This window comes from Anastrepha obliqua, chromosome 3 (genome assembly GCF_027943255.1).
Source record: "Anastrepha obliqua isolate idAnaObli1 chromosome 3, idAnaObli1_1.0, whole genome shotgun sequence".
NCBI classification, from domain to species: Eukaryota; Metazoa; Arthropoda; class Insecta; order Diptera; family Tephritidae; genus Anastrepha; species Anastrepha obliqua.
The window spans coordinates 99775403-99794173 of NC_072894.1; the positions used below are offsets into that span (position 1 = coordinate 99775403).

An 18771-nucleotide genomic window follows, 5' to 3' on the forward strand; every position below is an offset into this window, starting at 1 on the left:
TGAAATTCGATGTGGTACCAGCTGGTGATAGCAGAGGAAGAGAAAGGGCTGCTTTGGAAAGATCAGGTGAAGAAGGACTTAGTTTCACTTGGTGTGTCCAAATGGCGCCGTTAACACGAGAAAGATACGGATGACGCGCTTTGATAAACTCGGCCAAAATCGCGCAAGCGACTATTCGGTCAATCAAGAAGAAGAAAAAGACACACGGCTTATCTCATATCCGTAGCTTGCTATGGTTCAAGTAATCCTCTTATCCTTGCCATCTTCCATATTCCATCCTCCTGTTAACGGTGTCATAGCGAAATACTTAGAGCCACGTTTAATTGAGCCCTACTCCTTAGGGGTAACCAACTAACCTCAACCCCCCCTCTACCTTAGCTAACTTAACCCGCCGTCTTTATAATTTTACATCATCGCGAAAACCAAGGTATCCCCCATAAAGTAACCGTCGGTTCAAAAAATACAGATCAACCGACAGATATTTTAAGAATAACCACCTGTAGCATAGTAATTCTATGGATCGCTCTATAAACTCCTTTTCGTAAAATAATTACCCACAGTTCCTCTTTATTCGAATGCATAGCACACAAACATACAGATAGAAAACGATTCGAGACAAAATGACTGAAAGCTGCTGTCCTCCCTGATGAGACATAGGGTCTCCATAAAAAGCTTCCAACGGTCACGATCCTTCGAGATGACTTTGACTTCTTTGAAAGATTTCCCTGCAACCTTAAGTTCTTTCTCGAGAGTTCTCTTCCAAGTCCACCTAGGGCGTCCTTTTCTTCTACTGCCTTGAGGCTTCCAATCGAGTGCTTGCCTGTATATTTATGTGGGATCCTTTCGAAGGGTATGGCCAATCCACCTCCACTTCCTCTTCTTTATTTCAGTCTGAATGGGTAACGGTTTACAATTTGCCCAAACCAAAGCTCTCTGTTGTTCATTATTCTGGGCAACCAAATCTGCAATAAACGTCTTAAACATTTGTTGACAAAAACCTGCAACTTATTTGTGAGCAAGTCTGTCATACCGTCTGCTGCACCTTCGTCCGTAGAAATTACATTTCCCAAGTAGGTGAAGTTTTTGGCGTTTTGAATGCTGGAATTCATAACACTAAAGCTATTGCTTGGATCCGCGACATTTACTTTAACCGATTCAGTTTTTTCCTCATTAATCTTCAGCACGACTTTCTTTGATTCTTCCATCAGAAAGCCGAGATTCTTCTGCATGTAAAAGGACTGACCGGATCAAAAAGGCCATCGGAAAATTACCTAAACTTTGTTAGTAAATCCAATGCCGCAGAATTAGTGTTCACCTGTGAAATCAGCGGTGATTTAGCACCTTAAAGGTATGCGGAAAACTGTATGTTTGTATGTATGCACTGGTTTGAATTGTAAGATTTGAATTTAATTCCAACTTCTTCACTTCATAACTGACAACCAAATGTAACTTTAAATGCCGTACAAAATTCATGACCGAAATTAAAAAACGGTCCATTTTCTTGCATTAAAACACAAAGCAAAGAAAAACTATTAACTTGTGTTAAATACTTAGTGTATGGAATACATCAAAAAGCCAACTCTACACGTGCCTCGCTCCCTCCTACCCATATATTCCCCATATATACATATGTATGTACGTATGTATGTAGGTAGAACCTAACTTTGCCTTGCTACACAGCGAGATGTCAATGATTAAAAGTTTGAGCCCTCATCAGCACCACTGACCAGGCAAGAACTTTTAATAATGCAAAGTTATTTTCTTTTTTTTTTTCGTTGTTTTCTTTTTCTCTTATTTTTTCATTTTTTTCTACTTCACTACTCTTTTCATTCCTTTACGTTTTTTACACAGTTCATTAAACTTAAAATATACGCATTTCTAGTTTTCTAAACGAGGAAGAAGTACGAGTGTGAGAAAAAGAGACTTGGAGAGATAGAGGGCGATATTAAGTAAGTGGTAGCGGCAAAAGTTGGAGTGTTGAATAAAGTGAAATTAAAAATCGTAAAAAATACTCACTTTACGAGCGTGGCACGCGAAACAGTAAGCGCAACGTCCTTGGCAAAGGAGCAACTTTCCGTTGCGCGGTAACTAAATACTTTTAGTAGTAGATAAAAGTAAGAATCCAAGTAGTAGTAGCAGTGGTGGGGGTAGCAATACCAGTATATGTGGTGGTGGTGGCTGAAGGCAGACGCATGCAGTGCTGGCTGTTGTAGCAGCGTTGATTGCTGGCGTAGGGAAAAAATGCGGACTAATTTGGCGTGCGCAGCGATTGCATTCCTCGCATTCAGCGATTTTATTGCCAACTATTTGAAAATTAGTGCGTATTTTCCAGGTGAACGAATGATGATAGGTGTGTTTGTGTGTGAAGTTGTTGAGAATAAATAAAGTATGAGAAGTATAAATGAAGTTTTTGTTGGCTGAAAAGACAGAGAAAATTAAAGGAATTAGAAATGTTAGCAGACTGAGAGGATTACTTGCTTTTATTTTATTTGTTTCATAGCATTTTTAGTTATTTTATATTACGAATAAGTTTAACTGTATAATAACTGCAATAAAATATTAAATGCACATAAAATTCTGTGAATACTGCAATCGAATGAAATCCGATACAAGTGCTTAATGATAAAAAAGTGAAAGTTTGAAGTTGAAAAGGACTGAGATCCATATGGCGTATAAAATGATAGGAGAAGCTGAAAGATATTAAAAAATGGCTTTGTTTTATCATTTATGCCTTTAAAAATATGCGAAAAATATCCTTGCAAAAGTTTATCCTTGAATATACCCTCGTTTAAAGCGTCAGCTATGCTTTATATAGGGAATGAAATGTTAGTAGAATATGGAAGAAAAAAATTAAAATTAACAAAAATGAAAAACATAATTTTAAGAGTTTCTGCTGAATATCCTCTCATTCAAAGTTTCAATTAGTACCCATATTGGAAAATGAAATGGATAGATAATCGGAAAGAACTTCAAAAATGGTTTTATTTTTGCATTTCATTTTGGAAAAGTTTTAAAAATATCCATTTAAGAGTTTATCCTTCAATATCCTTGACATAAAAAATTCAATTAGTCCCATATTGCGTATGAAATGCAAGAAGCATCTGAAATAACTTCAAAAATGTTTTTGTTTTTACGTTTATCCTTCCTGAAAAATTTAAAAAATATCCTTTTCAAAGTTTATTGTTGAATATCCTTTCATTCAAAATTTCTATTAGGACCCATATTTCGTATGAAATTGAAGGATAATCTGAAAAAACTTCAAAAATGGGTTTGTTTTTACATTTAACCTTCTTGAGAAATTTTGTATATGTCCTTTTAAAAGTTTATCTTTGAATATCCTTAACTACAAGAGCTTAATCAGAACCCATATTGAGTATAAAATGGAAGGATCATCTGAAGTAACTCCAAAAATGGTTCTGTTTTTACATTTCCCTCTCTTGAGATATTTTACAAGAATCCTTCTAAAAGTTTTTCCTTCAATATCCTTGACCTCAGAGCTTCAATTAGAACCTAAAGTCGGTATGAAATTGAAGGATAATCTCAAATATCTCTAAAAATGGTTTTGGTTTTACATTTATCCTTCTTGAGAAATTTAGAAATATCCTTTTAAAAGTTTATCCTTGAACATTCTTGACTTCAAGACCACAATCAGGACCCATACTGGGTATGAAAACAAAGGGGAATTTGAAAGAACTACAAAAATTGTTTCGTTTTTACATTTATTCTTCTCAAGATATTTTAAAAATATCCTTTTAAAGGTTTATCCTTGACTTTAGAAATCCAATTAAAACCCATATTGAGTATGAAATGGAAGGATAATCTGAAAAAACTTTAAAAATGGTTTTGTTTTAACATTTATCCTTGTTTTGTTTTAACATTTATCCTTGTTGAGATAATACCCCTACAAAAAGTTATCCTTGAATATCCCCCAAGAATTTAATGGTATTTATTCTAAAAAAGAAGCATGATAAAGATAATTAGTTTAACTAAATCCGGAAAAAAATTAAGTATATGTATGTATATTCATATAACTGGCGGTTACACCCTTTACTGGGTGTTTGGCTGAGCTCCTTCTCCTATTTGTGGTGTACGTCTTAATGTTGTTCCACAAATTGAGGCACCTACAGCTTAAAGCCTACTCCGAACGACTAATAGTTTTTATGAGGAAATTTTTCATGGCAAAAATATGCTAGGCATAATTTTGGAATCTATCAATCTCTAATGCTTAATGCTAAAGACACATTTCGATTGATGCCGTCGCGCCAATGATATGTTGGGCATGGTCCCACTAAAACAGACCTCCCCTCTGTGGCTGGCTGTCATCCCGGGATGCAAAAGAAACCTACGTCCACCCTCTCTACCTACGACGCAGATAGTCTCCATTACTTTCGTTATGAAACAGATGGATCTTCGAAAGGTTGCGATAATGTCAAATGCATTACCGTCTTGTCTGCGTATGATATGGCCGTCAGATTTTACTAAAGCATCTGTAATTGTCCTCGGTACGTCTGAGTCGATTTCCTCTGGAACACTGTTTCATATTCAATTCAGCACTTGTCGGGAAGTTCGGTTTATTTAAGAACTGTGTGAGCTTGCAAAAGAATAACTTAAGAGCTGCAGTGAGAACTCTGGCATTATAGGCTTCATTATTATTAGAATCAAATGAGAATTTATTCGTATGAAATCTGCAGGTTGTGTAGAGTAAAGGTCAAAACCTGCATACCACCTACCTGAGTAATGCCCTGTACTGATACACCAACGCAAAAGAATCCTCAGCGGCCAACTAATAACAAACGACGCGATGAATTCTAGGGACCTAAGCTCAACAATAATATTCCGTATTGAAAGCCGGTTAGAAGGGTATTCTTACAATCCTTAAAAAGTCCGCAATAGGTCTTAAAGTCGTAGAGTTATATCCCCAGCAATAACATAAACAGGCATACGAGGAATATATGTATGTATGAGTATATTTGGGTGCATGACTCTCCGTAAAAAAAGGTACGGTTTCGAAATTATAAAACGTATTATATTTTAAGACCTGCACCAAATTATTACAAAAAAAATTTTAAGACTTGCGGAAGCTGAACGGATTCGAATTTAGCCCTAAAAATCACGTTTTTTTATAAATAAAATTAGTTTTAGAAACATTTCCTCCCAAAAATAACCTCAGATGATAGATGGATTTAAGCTTAAAAGGTCCATGTAAAATGTTTGAAATTTACATAAATATTTCTATTTAGCAGCAGCCTGTTGCGAATTTCGTACAAATACCTCGCAATATTGCTTACAAAGTCCAATTGCCACAGTTGAAAGCACACGACCATCCGCTTTGGTTTTGCATCTTAGTTAGGGCCTTAAAGCAAATCGAAATGGACTGCAATTTTGCTTGAGAAATCATTTTTTATGATGAAGCACTTTTCAGCTCGATAACTTTGTTAAAAAGCAAAACTGCCTCATCTGGGAGACGGTCACAGAGGGTGGCAGTTTGGTGCGGATGTTGGAGTGATAACTGAATCATTGGTCTATTTTTATTTACATATACTGCCGGAAGCGCCATTCGGTCAAGGATAAACGATATTTTGCGATAGAAAATTGAAGACGTGCACTTGAAAAACCTTTGCTATGGGCAGAATGACGCGCAGTGTTACACCGTCCATGCCACAAATGATCTTTTGCGCGACAAGTTTGATAGTAGTGTTATCAGCCGTCCCTGCAATGTCAGCTGGCTATTTTGGAGCTGCAATGCGAGGCGGTTAGAATTATATTCTAGGGCACCGCTGTCTTATTCAGACGCGGTTATTAATTTATACTGTGGAGATTATAATGAATATACATATATGTATATATATATATATTTTTTTTCAGATAGTTAACTTTATGTGAATTTGTTTATTTTTCAACATTCACTGCTTGCGCCAAGCATTTTTTTCACCTGACTTCAATTTAAATTCAATAAAAGTTAATATGTCTTCGCGGGAACTGCTGGTAGCGCCGTTCTTCCACGTGCACTTAACTTTTTTCACAGTACTTTCAAACCATACGCAATTCCATTTTTTATTTTATCAATAACTTAGCACTCCTCCAAATGATCCTCATTTTTATTATTATTATTTTTATCAACACATAAGCTAAATCACTCCTCTTGCTCCAATAAAAAGTGTGCGCAAATTTTAATTAAAAACTCATATTTAGATGTTGATCCCACAAAACTATCCAATAATGCGCTAGAAATCACCTCAGCACGAGCCAAAACACACGCGCATGCCACTAATAGCGAAGCGAGGCAGAGATGCAGGACAAAAGCGAAGACTATCAAAGCAATGCACCAGGCATTTACCACCTTGTCAAGCGGATTTAAAGTGTTTGAAATCCAGAGCAGACAACAACAGCAACAGCACCAAAAACTCAAAGCAGAAGATGGCAATAACAATAAAACCGAGGTTCTAGGCCAGCACCACACACAGCAACCACCACCAGCAGCAACAAAAAACAACAACAAAACAAGAGCAGTCACAACAGCAGTACAGCATAAACACTTTTCCAAAAATCCACCACCACTCAACTGGTTTGCGTTTGAATGTTCAGAATACAAAAACAACAACGAGCTAAATCAAAATCAAAAACGAATTTTTGGTCGGATTTTCATAGCGAAGCAGACAGCATAGAACACCACTCAGTGGATTAGAAGTACTGCGTCTGAACGTTCACATGTTGGCGTAAAGGGTGCGTGCAGAGGTACACCTAAAAGCAACCCTCAAACATTGACAAACTGTCGTGTGAGTACACCACTCGCATATAGCCTGGAAAAGTACCCAGCAGGATAATGAGCAAATATGCGCGCATAGCAATGCCTACATGGAGTGAATGGAGTTCGATGTAGCTTTAGAATGCTGCTGTTGGCACGAGTCCTGAACGAAATCGGCAGGAGGGCGATCAAGCGGTAGACGGCGAGAAAAGCGACCAGAGCATTGACATTGCAGCTCGATGCAATGTGCAAAGCGGCGCTAAGGAGGGTTACTGCTCATACTTGCACGCATGTATGTCCGCCACGAGCCATAACATGCAACATGACAGTCACAGAAAGTGAGACCATTGCGCTCATGCACTCATGCACATTAGTATGTATACACAGCCACACACACACACACACACTATTTACCTATGCAAAAAGAGACGTACAAATAAGGCGATGGATCGGCCAGTATGCATTTTCGTGTCACACTGCAATTTCGAAGGATGAACACTCAAACAAATGCCGTTAGGCGATGCCCCCGTGCTCGTATGTGCCGGGCAAGACGTCTGAATGGAAGACACACATACAATATGCGTAATCATTCTAAGACGTAACTGAAGCGCAGCAAATGCATTAGACCAAATTCAATTGTTGTCGTTGATGGAAGGTGAAAAACTGGCTTGGTCAATGCACGTACATCCATACATACAGACATGCGAAAAATTCTCAAATGGCAGGCATTTATGTGACGATGAAAGCAATGGACAGTGTTTTGGGACTATTTCAAAACAAAAAAAACCAAGCAATTCAAATGAGAAAGAAGCAAAATAAGGCAATCGAAAATGCGAGTATTTCGAGTGCTTCGCTTTCATTGAAATCTATAAAATAAATTCGAATGTGTTAAAAAATGACTACTGGTACAAAGAATTATTGACTGAATTACGTATTATTCTTTTCTTTTAAAATTTTTCCATGAAGCGATTCCCACAAGAGGTGGATTCACAAGTAAGAATCGGAAATATGAAAAAATTTGTAATTTTTTTATAACTTAGATTATCTCTTATTATTAAAATTTATTTTGAATTATTACTTCAATTAACCGAAAAAATTATTATTTTTTTATTATTTTTCACGACACGACGACAAAATCAAACTTTTTCCAAAACAAGAAGCCAATGGAATCTGGTCGAAAACAGCAAATATAAATATATAAATAACGGTTACTTGTAAGTTGACATCTAAATTTTGCGAGGGGGAGTGCAGGTCTTCACCCTTTAGCATATTTTCATGCTTTTCATACTCTTATGGTAAATGGGCATAGAAAACTATGCGATCCTTACTTTTCGTATGAAAAATATGGAAAACAGTTTTTTCTTTTGTTTTTTGGGAGCACTTAAAATCTCTAAGTTCTCAATAGATGGGTCTTATTTGTCTCTTTGACGGGAAAGGGCCAACAGTTTTCATTAACGGGTTAAAATGTATGACAAAAATATTTGTCACAAAATTCTTCTTTGAGTCTCGTAATACACCAAAGGTAAATTCTTAACTTTAACGCCACAAATAAGTCAAAATAAAATAATATCACGAATAAAAAAAAATAATCAAAAACCCAATAATTAAACATAATCAGCAGCAATAAAAAAATTATGCATTCGTTTTATGATGTAGCTTCAGTTTGGCCGCGTGCGATGGAGTGAGACAGTGTCCCATCAGTATCTCCACTACAAGTTTGCATTCTTTCCTGGAAAGAGTTCTTTTTTTGTTCTTTTTTTTTTTAAGAACACTTTTATTGCGAGCTGTAGACATACATTAAGCAATATTTATAAAATAACTTAAACTAGCAGCTAGAGAATTTCAGTCGTTTATAGGATGCACCCAGTGGTACAACCCATTCCAGTTTTCCCCACTAGAAGAGGAAATCTGTGGTGGATTTTCTTTTGAGTAGGGTAAAAGCAATGGGATTGGCTGTCATTCCCGTTATTAAGGAGTTAGAGTGAGCTAAAAGCCTGAGATTGTGGGATCTTGCATATTTCTCTATTTCTTGCACAACAGTGGATATTTGGAGGTCACAGAGTATTCGCGTTTGTAATATAGTAGGGTGAATTGGTGATCATTCTTAATGGTTTTGACTGCAATCGTTGTAAAATTTCAATATTGGAGTTTGCCGTAGTGCCCCAAAGTTGAATACCATATGTCCACACGGGTTTTAAAACTGCTGAGTATAAGAGCAATTTGCTTTCGATTGAAACTTGGGAATGACGATTTAAAACCCAGTGAAGGTCTCTGATTTTAATACGAAGTGCTTTTCTTTTTGAGAATATATGTATGTGTTTTCAACGTTAATTTTCTGTCTAGATGCATTTCTAGATATTTGGTTTCATTGCTTTGGAATATTTCCATATCGTTGAGTTTGACGGATGGGTAAGTGTCTGTCAGGTGAATGTGACTTGTACTGATCTAGTTTCATTGGACTTTATTCTCCATCTTTGGAGCCATAAGTTGATTTTGTCGTTTTGCAATTTAGAAGAAGCTGCTATGGGAAAAATGTCACTTGCTAGTAAAGCAGTATCATCAGCAAATGTGCTTATAGATACTCCTTCACTTTCGGGTAAGTCATATGTGTAGAGTAAGAACAATATTGGTCCCATTACGCTTCCTTGGGGAACGCCTTGCGTATTATTTTTCATTCTTCGATGATCGGAAACAATCTTTTAAGAATAAAACATTCCATAAGTTTGGAAGCGATCGGTAGCAAGCTGAATGGACGATACGTTTCAACTGAATCTGGTTTTTGCCAGGTTTGAGCAACATTTTAATTTGAGGCACTTTTCATTCGGCAGGAAAATTTCCAATTTGTACAATTGCATTAAATAAATACGTTAACAGAGATAAAAATAAAATAAAATTTAGTTTGTAGGTTAGTGTGGTCAGCGGCTAAAATGTAATAAACTACAAAATTGTGTACCAAAAATCTTTCTAGAAATTCTAATTAAAGCACCTGAATTAGGGTGAACATTTTGTGAAATTTTTCTATTATTTGTATAAAAATTATTTTTCGTTTTTTTATGACAGGAGTTTAGTTTAGGCAATGCTGCTATACAAATATAACGAATATTCAAAAAAAATCTATAGAAAAATAGTTAAAATTGGTCCAAATGTTGATGTGACGTCTTTTTGCCGCGGGTTGTACATTTATTTATATAGAATTTTTAATAAATTCTTTTTTCAAGCACTTTTTTATTTTTTATTATATTAGAAAATAATAAAGCCCACATTTTTTTTATTTACATTACAATAATAATCAGTTACACATCGCTAGACAGATGCCTTATTAATCGAAAATGACGCCTCAAAACCTCTCTAGACACTAAATGGGACTCTCGTAGGCATAAGCAAATCTCCGAAGCAATTCCAAAGCAGTTCCAAAGCATACAAAGAACTATAGAGGTCTCCCTATATCGATCAATATCATTCACTGGAGTCAACCCAATTTTTACAATACAAAATCTGTAACATTGATAAAGGAGATGTTTTACCATCTGTAGTCCAAACTTTTCCTCTTTTGTAAATGGGTAAGGCTTTCTCAAGTGGGCCACAAAATTATCAAAATGAATATTTTGCGATGAAATTCAGCCAGCACTGAGTTCTATCATCCAGTACACGCAGAAAATATTGTTGGAAAATTCTAAATAGTTTTGATTTATTAACTATCGAAATTTTTTGCAGCGATTGAATAATTATCACATTTCTCGTAAAGTAAGTATCCGATTAATATGATTTTTAAACTGCAGATTGATAAAGGATGAAATTTTCCAAACACGTTTTTTTTGTTCCGAAACTGGATGTTTTGTTGTTGTAAATAATTTTTTTAATAAACAATTTAAAATTTAACGAATTTCTGCGCCTCTGGGATGAAAAATTTTTAAGGATATTAACGTAATGAGCATCTGTGCATTTTATGTATGGAAGAAAATGCGTGCCATTCGAAAAGGATTGATTACAATTAATTTTTTTGTGCCAGGATGCGCGCTCCGACTTGCGCTCCCGCGATGCGCACGAACACGCAAACGGCGGCTCGCGAGCGGCTTGCGAAAAACCGTGTTTTGGACACGTCTCAACGCTACATGCTTCCGGAAGATCAGTTTTGCCGACTTTGCCATTACTGGTGTTTAGTTGTGTTTAAAGATTGACCATATAGATAATTTACGTATGACAGCATTTGCGCTTTGACTGACGCGGAAATGTGTAATGATAATTAAATCAGATGTATTCAAAGGAATGTATAAGCTGTCATGCAAGGTTTCATATATACTTCTTTATTACTCACGTTTATGTTTACATATCAGATCTGTAAATTGTAAGTTCAGTCAGCAAATGCCCTTAAAATTTCTCGCTGAAAAACAACAACAATTCACGGATGGACACAAAAAGTGAAACAGATATAGAAAGTTATACAGATATCGCATATTCATTTGTTATTTCGAGAAAAAATGGAAATCATTCACGCTTTTTACACTTTTCATGTAGCTTGTTTTTACATAATGGGCATAATATTAGATTGATCGTGGGTTGAAAATATTTTGCACTCGATGGAATTTTTATCTTTTGGAATAAAAGAATGGAGCTGTCTCGTATTTTTCAAAGCTTGCGCTTTGGAATAGCGCTTTTTCAACTTACTAGAGTCATTTTCATGTTCACAGCAATCAAAATTAATTTTCTTAGAATTGACTTTTGCCCAATCATACAACTGTTTTGGTCCCGTAATTTTCACCGGGATTTTATCTCGCAAACTTGCATGGTACGCATCTCTCTTTATAGCACCACCAATACCATCGCAGGCACCTTTCCCATGTGCAGAGGCAAAAAAGTGTCACTCGGCAGCGATGCCAAAATCCTTTTTGTGAAATAGTAAATTTACAAAATTGTACTTGTTTTTGTACTGTGAGGCCGCCCCGTCGGAAAAATAATAGATTTTCTTCACATTTCGTTTACCACACTGTTTAATCAAATATTAAATTAATTTACAATTTAACAAATTGACTGCGGAACTGTCATGTTCCAGTGCTTCAGAAATTATCACAAACTTCGTATGCTCTTCTACGCCGTTTTCTTCGTAATGCACAACGTAAGGATGTATTGTTGCCTGCGTTGTGTTCCAGTATTCTGATTGCACTGAATTTTGGCAAACGACGTATTCTTTCTCAATCACATTCTTTTTAATATCGACGACATACTGTGCTTGTGATTTCGCGAGAAAATCATGTTTTAAAACAGCAAGCAAATCTTTACTCAGGTTTTGAACGAATTCTGTAACGGGTTCGCTTTTTACTTGCAAAGTACATCTGTAAACAAAATGTGTGATTAATTAATTAATTAATTTATCATTAATGTTATATCATATTTATACTGTATACAGGTAAGCAAAAAAATTGGACGTCAATTATAATTAAACTAAATTGTTTAATTTGCATTGAATTTCATTGGAATTGTTTTTTTTTTTATTTAATTTTTTTTCAACTTATTTCATAGGTACTTTTAATTTGAATAATAACTTTTGAAATGTGCACAATACCTGTCAGTACTTATCCATTCCACTTTGTGGAATTGAGTTCAGATCTCTTAATACAACTTCTGTCCAAAACACGGTTTTTCGCCAGCCGCCCGCGAGCCGCCGTTTGCGTGAGCGCCCGAGTCCGCATCTCCGCGTAAGCCGGAGCGCTCATCCTGGCACAAAAAAATTAATTGTAATCAATCCTTTTCGAATTGCACGCATTTTCTTCCATACATAAATGCACAGATGTTTATTACGTTAATATTCTTAAAAATGTTTCATCCCAGCGGCGCAGAAATTCGTTAAATTTTAAATTGTTTATTAAAAAAATGGTTTACAACAACAAAACATCCAGTTTCGGAACAAAAATAACGTATTTAGAAAATATCATCCTTTAAAAATCGTTGTAATCGGATACTTACTTTCCGAGAAATATGATAATTATTCAATCGCTACAAAAACTTTCGATAGTTAATAAAAACAAAACTATTTAAAATTTTCCAACAAAATTTTCTGCGTGTACTTCTGGTTCATAGAACTCAGTGCTGGCTGAATTTCATCGCAAAATATTCACTTTGGTAATTTTGTGGCCCACTTGAGAAAGCCTTACCCAAATACTATTTTCTTAACAATTCTCTAATGTCCCAGTGCCAGATTTAACTATAAGCGACTGATTAGAAGCCTCTGTGCTCCGTTTTACATAAACTTCGGCAAAACTCCAGTTAAGTCTTCTACATAATGTGTGAATTCATACACCCTATGCCCAGAACTATCCTGAAGTTCCTAGCCTCCGATATGCGCAAGCTACTTACCAAAATTTTATTTTAAGGGTATTTAGAAATATAATTTTGGAAAAGTTGAATTTCATATGACACTCTGTTAGGGTCAGCTTCATTTGGAAAGGATATATTTATATATAATATTTTGCTTTCGTTTTTTTTTGGCATTTGTATACTTGTGCATTGCGACAGTTAGTCGGCATTCAAGGCTCTATCATCCTGTGAGATTATGTTCTCACTGGTTCTTGAGTAGATATATCGTGAAACTGAATCTCCTAGGAACGCACATTCACATGCGGCTAATTAGGGTCCCAGGACACAGAGCACTAACTATGAACGAAGTAAGGGAGCGTTGGCAAGAGAGGTTGCCGCCTCGCAATAAATAAAACACGAGCCCTTCCTTGCTATAGAACAACACACCATCAAGGAGAAGCTTAGGAGCGAAGAGCTAAGGCTAAGGGAGGCTGCTGGCACCAAACTATGGGGCTACGCTAGGCGAAAGCCATATTGGGCGCGTACAACCAAAAGAGGTTCGAAAACCTCATGATCGCAATATGATCCACTGATTCTTTTCGTTTCTGCGACCAATCACAGGAGACTCCAATGCATCTTCTCCTTGAATGCAGCGCTATAGCTCGGAGAAGATAAAGGCATCTCGGCCCACTGTGGCTAGAAGAAAGGCACATACGCTCAATCCAACCCCGCTCTATCCTGAGTTTAATAAGGGAACTGGGTCTCGATGAGCTACTATGAGGGCGAAGTGCAACGCTCAAAACAATCTACTTATTTATATTTGTCTACTCGCATTAACTTTGGTATTGGAGTTGAAATTTCTTCATTAAAGTTCTCCCAAAAGTTTCTCAAACTTCATTTCTTATCTTTAATTATCTTGAATAAAAAAAAAAAAAGTTGTGTTATTATAATTTTTGCTTTTCTTTCTTCGTTTCCTTAAACTCTTAGATGGTTTTCATCAGCAATTACACACTGAACAGATTCTAAGCGCTCACGTTGAAAATCAAAAATCCAGCAATCGCTTATCTAGACATGGGTTGAGAAATGTGTTATTTGTGTTTGTTACATACTCATATCGGTGGCATGATTGCACTTGTGTATGTGCCTGTAGGTGTTTGCGTGTGGTACACATCAATTGCCATTGTCGTGGCTGTGGCGAGCCGTTGCATGCTGCACTGCTTTTCCGGCGTGTAGCCTGTTTGATGTGATGTTGTGGCTATTTGGCGACTTTACAAACGCCAATACTATTGTTGTTGTTCGTGTTGTAGCACTAAACTCATTTTCGTTACTGTAGCCTTAGTGTGCTGTAATCTTGGCAGTCGCCGCCGCCACCACCGCAAGCCTAATAGGTGCTTGGCATTTGCCTGTGTGTATTTACAGGGTGTTTTAAACGATCGATAATCGCTTGCCGCATTAAACAACAGATGCTCATGGCCCTAGCATAGTGTGATAATTTCAAATTTTGGTTCTAAAAAATAGTACAATTCATTTATAACAAGAAATACCGAACAATAATAAGAGATTTTGACTCAGACCCAAGCATTTGTTGAGAATGAATAAGAAGTTCCACAGCGCCTGTGTGCTAATAATTTCACTTTTGTCAAATATTTCCCTTACTCGTGAGACTTGGTTCTATCATCTTGATCTTAAATGAAAACAGGAGGCTAAAGAGTGTTATGATCCGAAACGAGTTCGCGTCCAGATATCGGCCAAGAAGGTGTTAGCATCAGTTTTTTGGGATGTGAAAGAAATTTCGTTTGTCGATTACTTGCGAGCTGGTAAAACAATAAATTTTGAATAATATTGCAACCTTTTAGATCGGCTAAGAGAAAAAATTCGTTAAAAAATATCCAGTTTGCGAAAGAAAAAATTATTTGTTCATCAAGACAATGCGCCGCGTCACATTGTTGGAGCATACACTGTATTCACCAGATTTACCCCAGCGACCTTTATCTTTTTCCAGATCTAAAAAAATATGCGTGTAAAGCGTTTTTCATCAAACGATGAGGTCAGCTGTGGAAGCATATTTTGCAACCCTTCCATATGCTCACTTCAGGGATGGAATTCATAAATTAGAATCTCGTTGGAACAAGTGTATTCCTGTTCAGGGAGGCTATACTGTATGATAAAATGTTTTTCAAACCATAAAATTGTGGTTTTCTTATTGAACTGCAAATCTAATTGAACAACCTAGTATGTAGGTGTGAACTAATTTCAACAAATAATCCAAAAATATCATTTAAATATTTAAAAAAAAAGGCAACACTACTCACTTCAACTTCTTCTTTCTTCTACTTTACTAAAAAGAAAGAATGGCAGCCCTACTCTGAGTTTTTTTTAAACAAGTATTTTTAAATAGCTTTCATATAATACGCTTTGTAAACCATCTCACTTTTTTAATCATTTCTTTTTAGATAGTTGGCAACTCTATTCAATAATATTTCTTCATTTTCATTGCAGTACCAAATAGTTTTTTTTTATCAAAATATGTCCATTTTCTCAATTAACCTTTTTTTGAAATCAATATACTTTTAACTACAATTTTAATTTTTGGAATATGTGGCAAGCCTAACTCTTTTTTGGGTAAAAGTAATTAAAAGGTATTGTTGTATATTTCTCTCTTTTTTTTGATTTTGTAGCTAAGTGGCAACTACGTATATTCAATAACATGTTTGAGTGAAACATTTCCTAAAATATTTTGATTTGATACTCCAATGCAACATTGCGCCAAATTTTTATTTTATCATAAGAACACGCCTGTGTTCGAATTAAACGTCGTGTAAAAAAATCCAGTCAATCCATCGACTACTTTTTGAGTTTAACGATTACAAACAAGCATAAACTGAATTTTTATATAAAACTGGGAAATCTAGTCACGCCTCACTAGGGCTCAATTAATTTTAAAATAAAATATTAATCTTCAAGTTACTAATTATTTATCGTATTTGAGTCGAATCGAACCATGAATATGATTTTTAGAGATATTTTGACTCTAGCGCCACCTGTCGAATAACATTTGGAATAAAATATTTCCACTCTTGTAGCGAATATTTGCTTCGTATTTGAGTCGAATTTACTCTGTGAGATTGACTACCTTTTAATTTTACTGGTCACAAAAGTACCCACAGCAAAGGGGGGCTAAATTTTTATGATTCGTATAAGAAATTAAAAAATTTTAAATCCTGCTAATATAATTTTATTCTACTATTATAGCATTTCACTGAAAAAACACGACATGATTCACATAAACACCATCATAGTGCCGAAAAATGTATAGTACGTCCTCCATTAGCTTCATTTTGTTAATATTTTATGAGCAGAATTCTACCACAGTGCAGAACTTGCAAACCACATACACACCCTAACCTAGACTACCGCACGCATCCAAATCGGGCGTTAGAGTGAACGAATGGCTAGTACACGTTACATGTTGCATGTTGCATGTCGTAACTATGTTTTCATTGCCGCATTGTAATGGGCGATTATCTGATTTCCAAATACGTTTCCAATAGTTGGCTGCAGTCATTGTTTATCAACCCAACTGACACATCACCCACGACTGTCACTGAAATTTCGACCCCCACCCCACCCTACACTTTTCCTTACACATTCATTCATGAATTCATGCATTGTATTTCGCTCACCACCTCAAAAGGGCTCATGTACTCACACAAGCCATGCACACATGCACACATACAAACATTCATTTAATCACTCACCCATTTATTCAGTCATTGCATGTGTTCGCTTGCCCATTATTAAGTATCGCGGGCTAATGAGGTGTACATGTTTAACTAATGATCCATGTCACGAAACCGTTGTCTGTTTTGGCTCTGTTCGATGTCCGTGGTTCGTTGTGTTATTCGTTATTTGTTGCCTAAAATTTTCATCATTGTAAACCGGCCATTGTTACCGCTGTGCTGTGTTCGCTGTCATTTTTGCACATCCGCTTTTATGTACGGGTATGTATTGACGTCAGTACTTGCTGGTGTTGACCCGAGGCGGAAGTAGCCATGCCAGCGAAATTAACCAGTCAGGATCATAAATGTTGAACCCAAAAATTAGCTCAACTGCGAGATAAAGCCTGTGTATCGCAACTATGTATGTGTGTGTGTGCACATATAAATATTTAAGTGTGTTGAAGCCCAGCGGGAGAGAAGCATAGCTAGGGCGACCAAGGCTGAATTTCCTACTTACTACTGCCATTTATTGTACATAAGCACGCATGCTTGTATGTATGTGTGCATATACATATGACAGCTGCGCGAATTACAAATTGAAAATGGCATTCGTATCGGTTTTTGGTGGAAATCATTGCCTAAGGCGGAACACCACGTAATCAATGAGAGCAATGAAAAGGCGGAAAAATGTTGCGAACTTAGCTGACCTTATTTTGCATGGACCAGTACAACTGCCAATATGCCAATATGACAATGATGCAATAATGCAGCTCATCTGTTATAAAAATTGCATTTGTTGTGCGCAATGGCACATTAACGGGCATTACAACATTTCATTATAACTTGAGAGCTATTCAATTACGAGTGTGTATAGTATAATTTTTTATAACAATGAATTTTGAGCGTATGACCTTAGTGGATAATAAACTTATTTTTAAGCACACACACAGTTGGTCGATATCATTACGAAGTGAAGCATGCAGTTAAAGGTTGAAATTGGTTATTGATATAATTTAAAAGCCATGAAGAGCATAAATTAAAAAACAGAAGAAATTAAAAATGAAGTGGATACATTTTTGCACGGCGCATGATTTAAAGAGAATGGCATGGTCACTTACAGGGAGCGCTAAATAAGACCAGCCAGTGTTGCTTGCAACGGCGGCCACATTACTCGGAAGTGCCAGACTACCTCTCGAAAATGCCCAAGTTCAAATCTCCGGGTATAAAACATCAAATGATAGAAAAAGTTTCTTCTAATAGCGGTCGCTCCTCGGCAGATAATGCCAAACCTCCGAGCGTATTTTTGATATGAAAATGCATCTTATTATTATTACTGATTGACTGTTTGTGCACTGCGCCCTGAATAGATCTATTGTGCAGCCATGTAGCCTAATCGAACAGTTTTAGGCTATTAATAAATCCTAGAACTGCTGTAGGCTTAATTTCTACCAGGAGGTTTGGATTTATAGCCCCATTTCCCAGGTGATTTAGTCTGCGTCGTGCCACTGCTGGGCAGTCGCATAGAATGTGCTCTGCTATTTCTTGTGCCACTTTGCAGCGTCTACAGGAATTGTTTTCTATCACAACTATCTTTCTCATGTGATAATTAATTTTATAGTGTCCTATTAGTAGTTCAGTGTAAAGTTTTATGTCCTTTCTGTTTAGGGTAAGAATTGCTTCTGCCTTTATTCGATGTGGATCTATGAGTCTTTTCGATTGCCACATGCCCGATTGGGCTCTCTAGTAATCCATTTCGCTCAGGCAGAAAGGCACTTTTGAAGTTTTTATTTACCTCGCAAAAAGGTTCAGGACCAATTTAGGAAGTGTTTGCCCCCTTTTTCGCTGAAGTGTCCGCAATTTCATTCCCTTCGTGCCCCTCATGTTCCGAAACCCACATCAAGGTAACAAAGTTTCTTGATGGTTTATATTCCCAGACCAACCTTGATTGGAATGAGAGGCTATCCAGCGATTTTCGAGCTGCTGTCAAAGAGGATATTAATATTGGCACCGCGTTAA

The 18771-nt window shown here is 36.4% G+C and overlaps 1 protein-coding gene across 1 annotated transcript in view; it reads right to left on the reverse strand.

Annotated features, from left to right (window-relative positions):
• The window catches only part of LOC129242135 (uncharacterized), a 159712-nt gene extending 143111 nt beyond the window's left edge, over positions 1–16601 (reverse strand). The window contains exons 1-2 of the mRNA XM_054878694.1: positions 16456–16601; positions 11759–12075 (exon numbers count right to left, since the gene is read on the reverse strand). Of these exons, the coding sequence (XP_054734669.1) occupies positions 11759–12075; positions 16456–16601 (463 nt within the window). The remainder of the gene's footprint in view (positions 1–11758; positions 12076–16455) is intronic.
• Positions 16602–18771: the final 2170 nt, after the last annotated feature.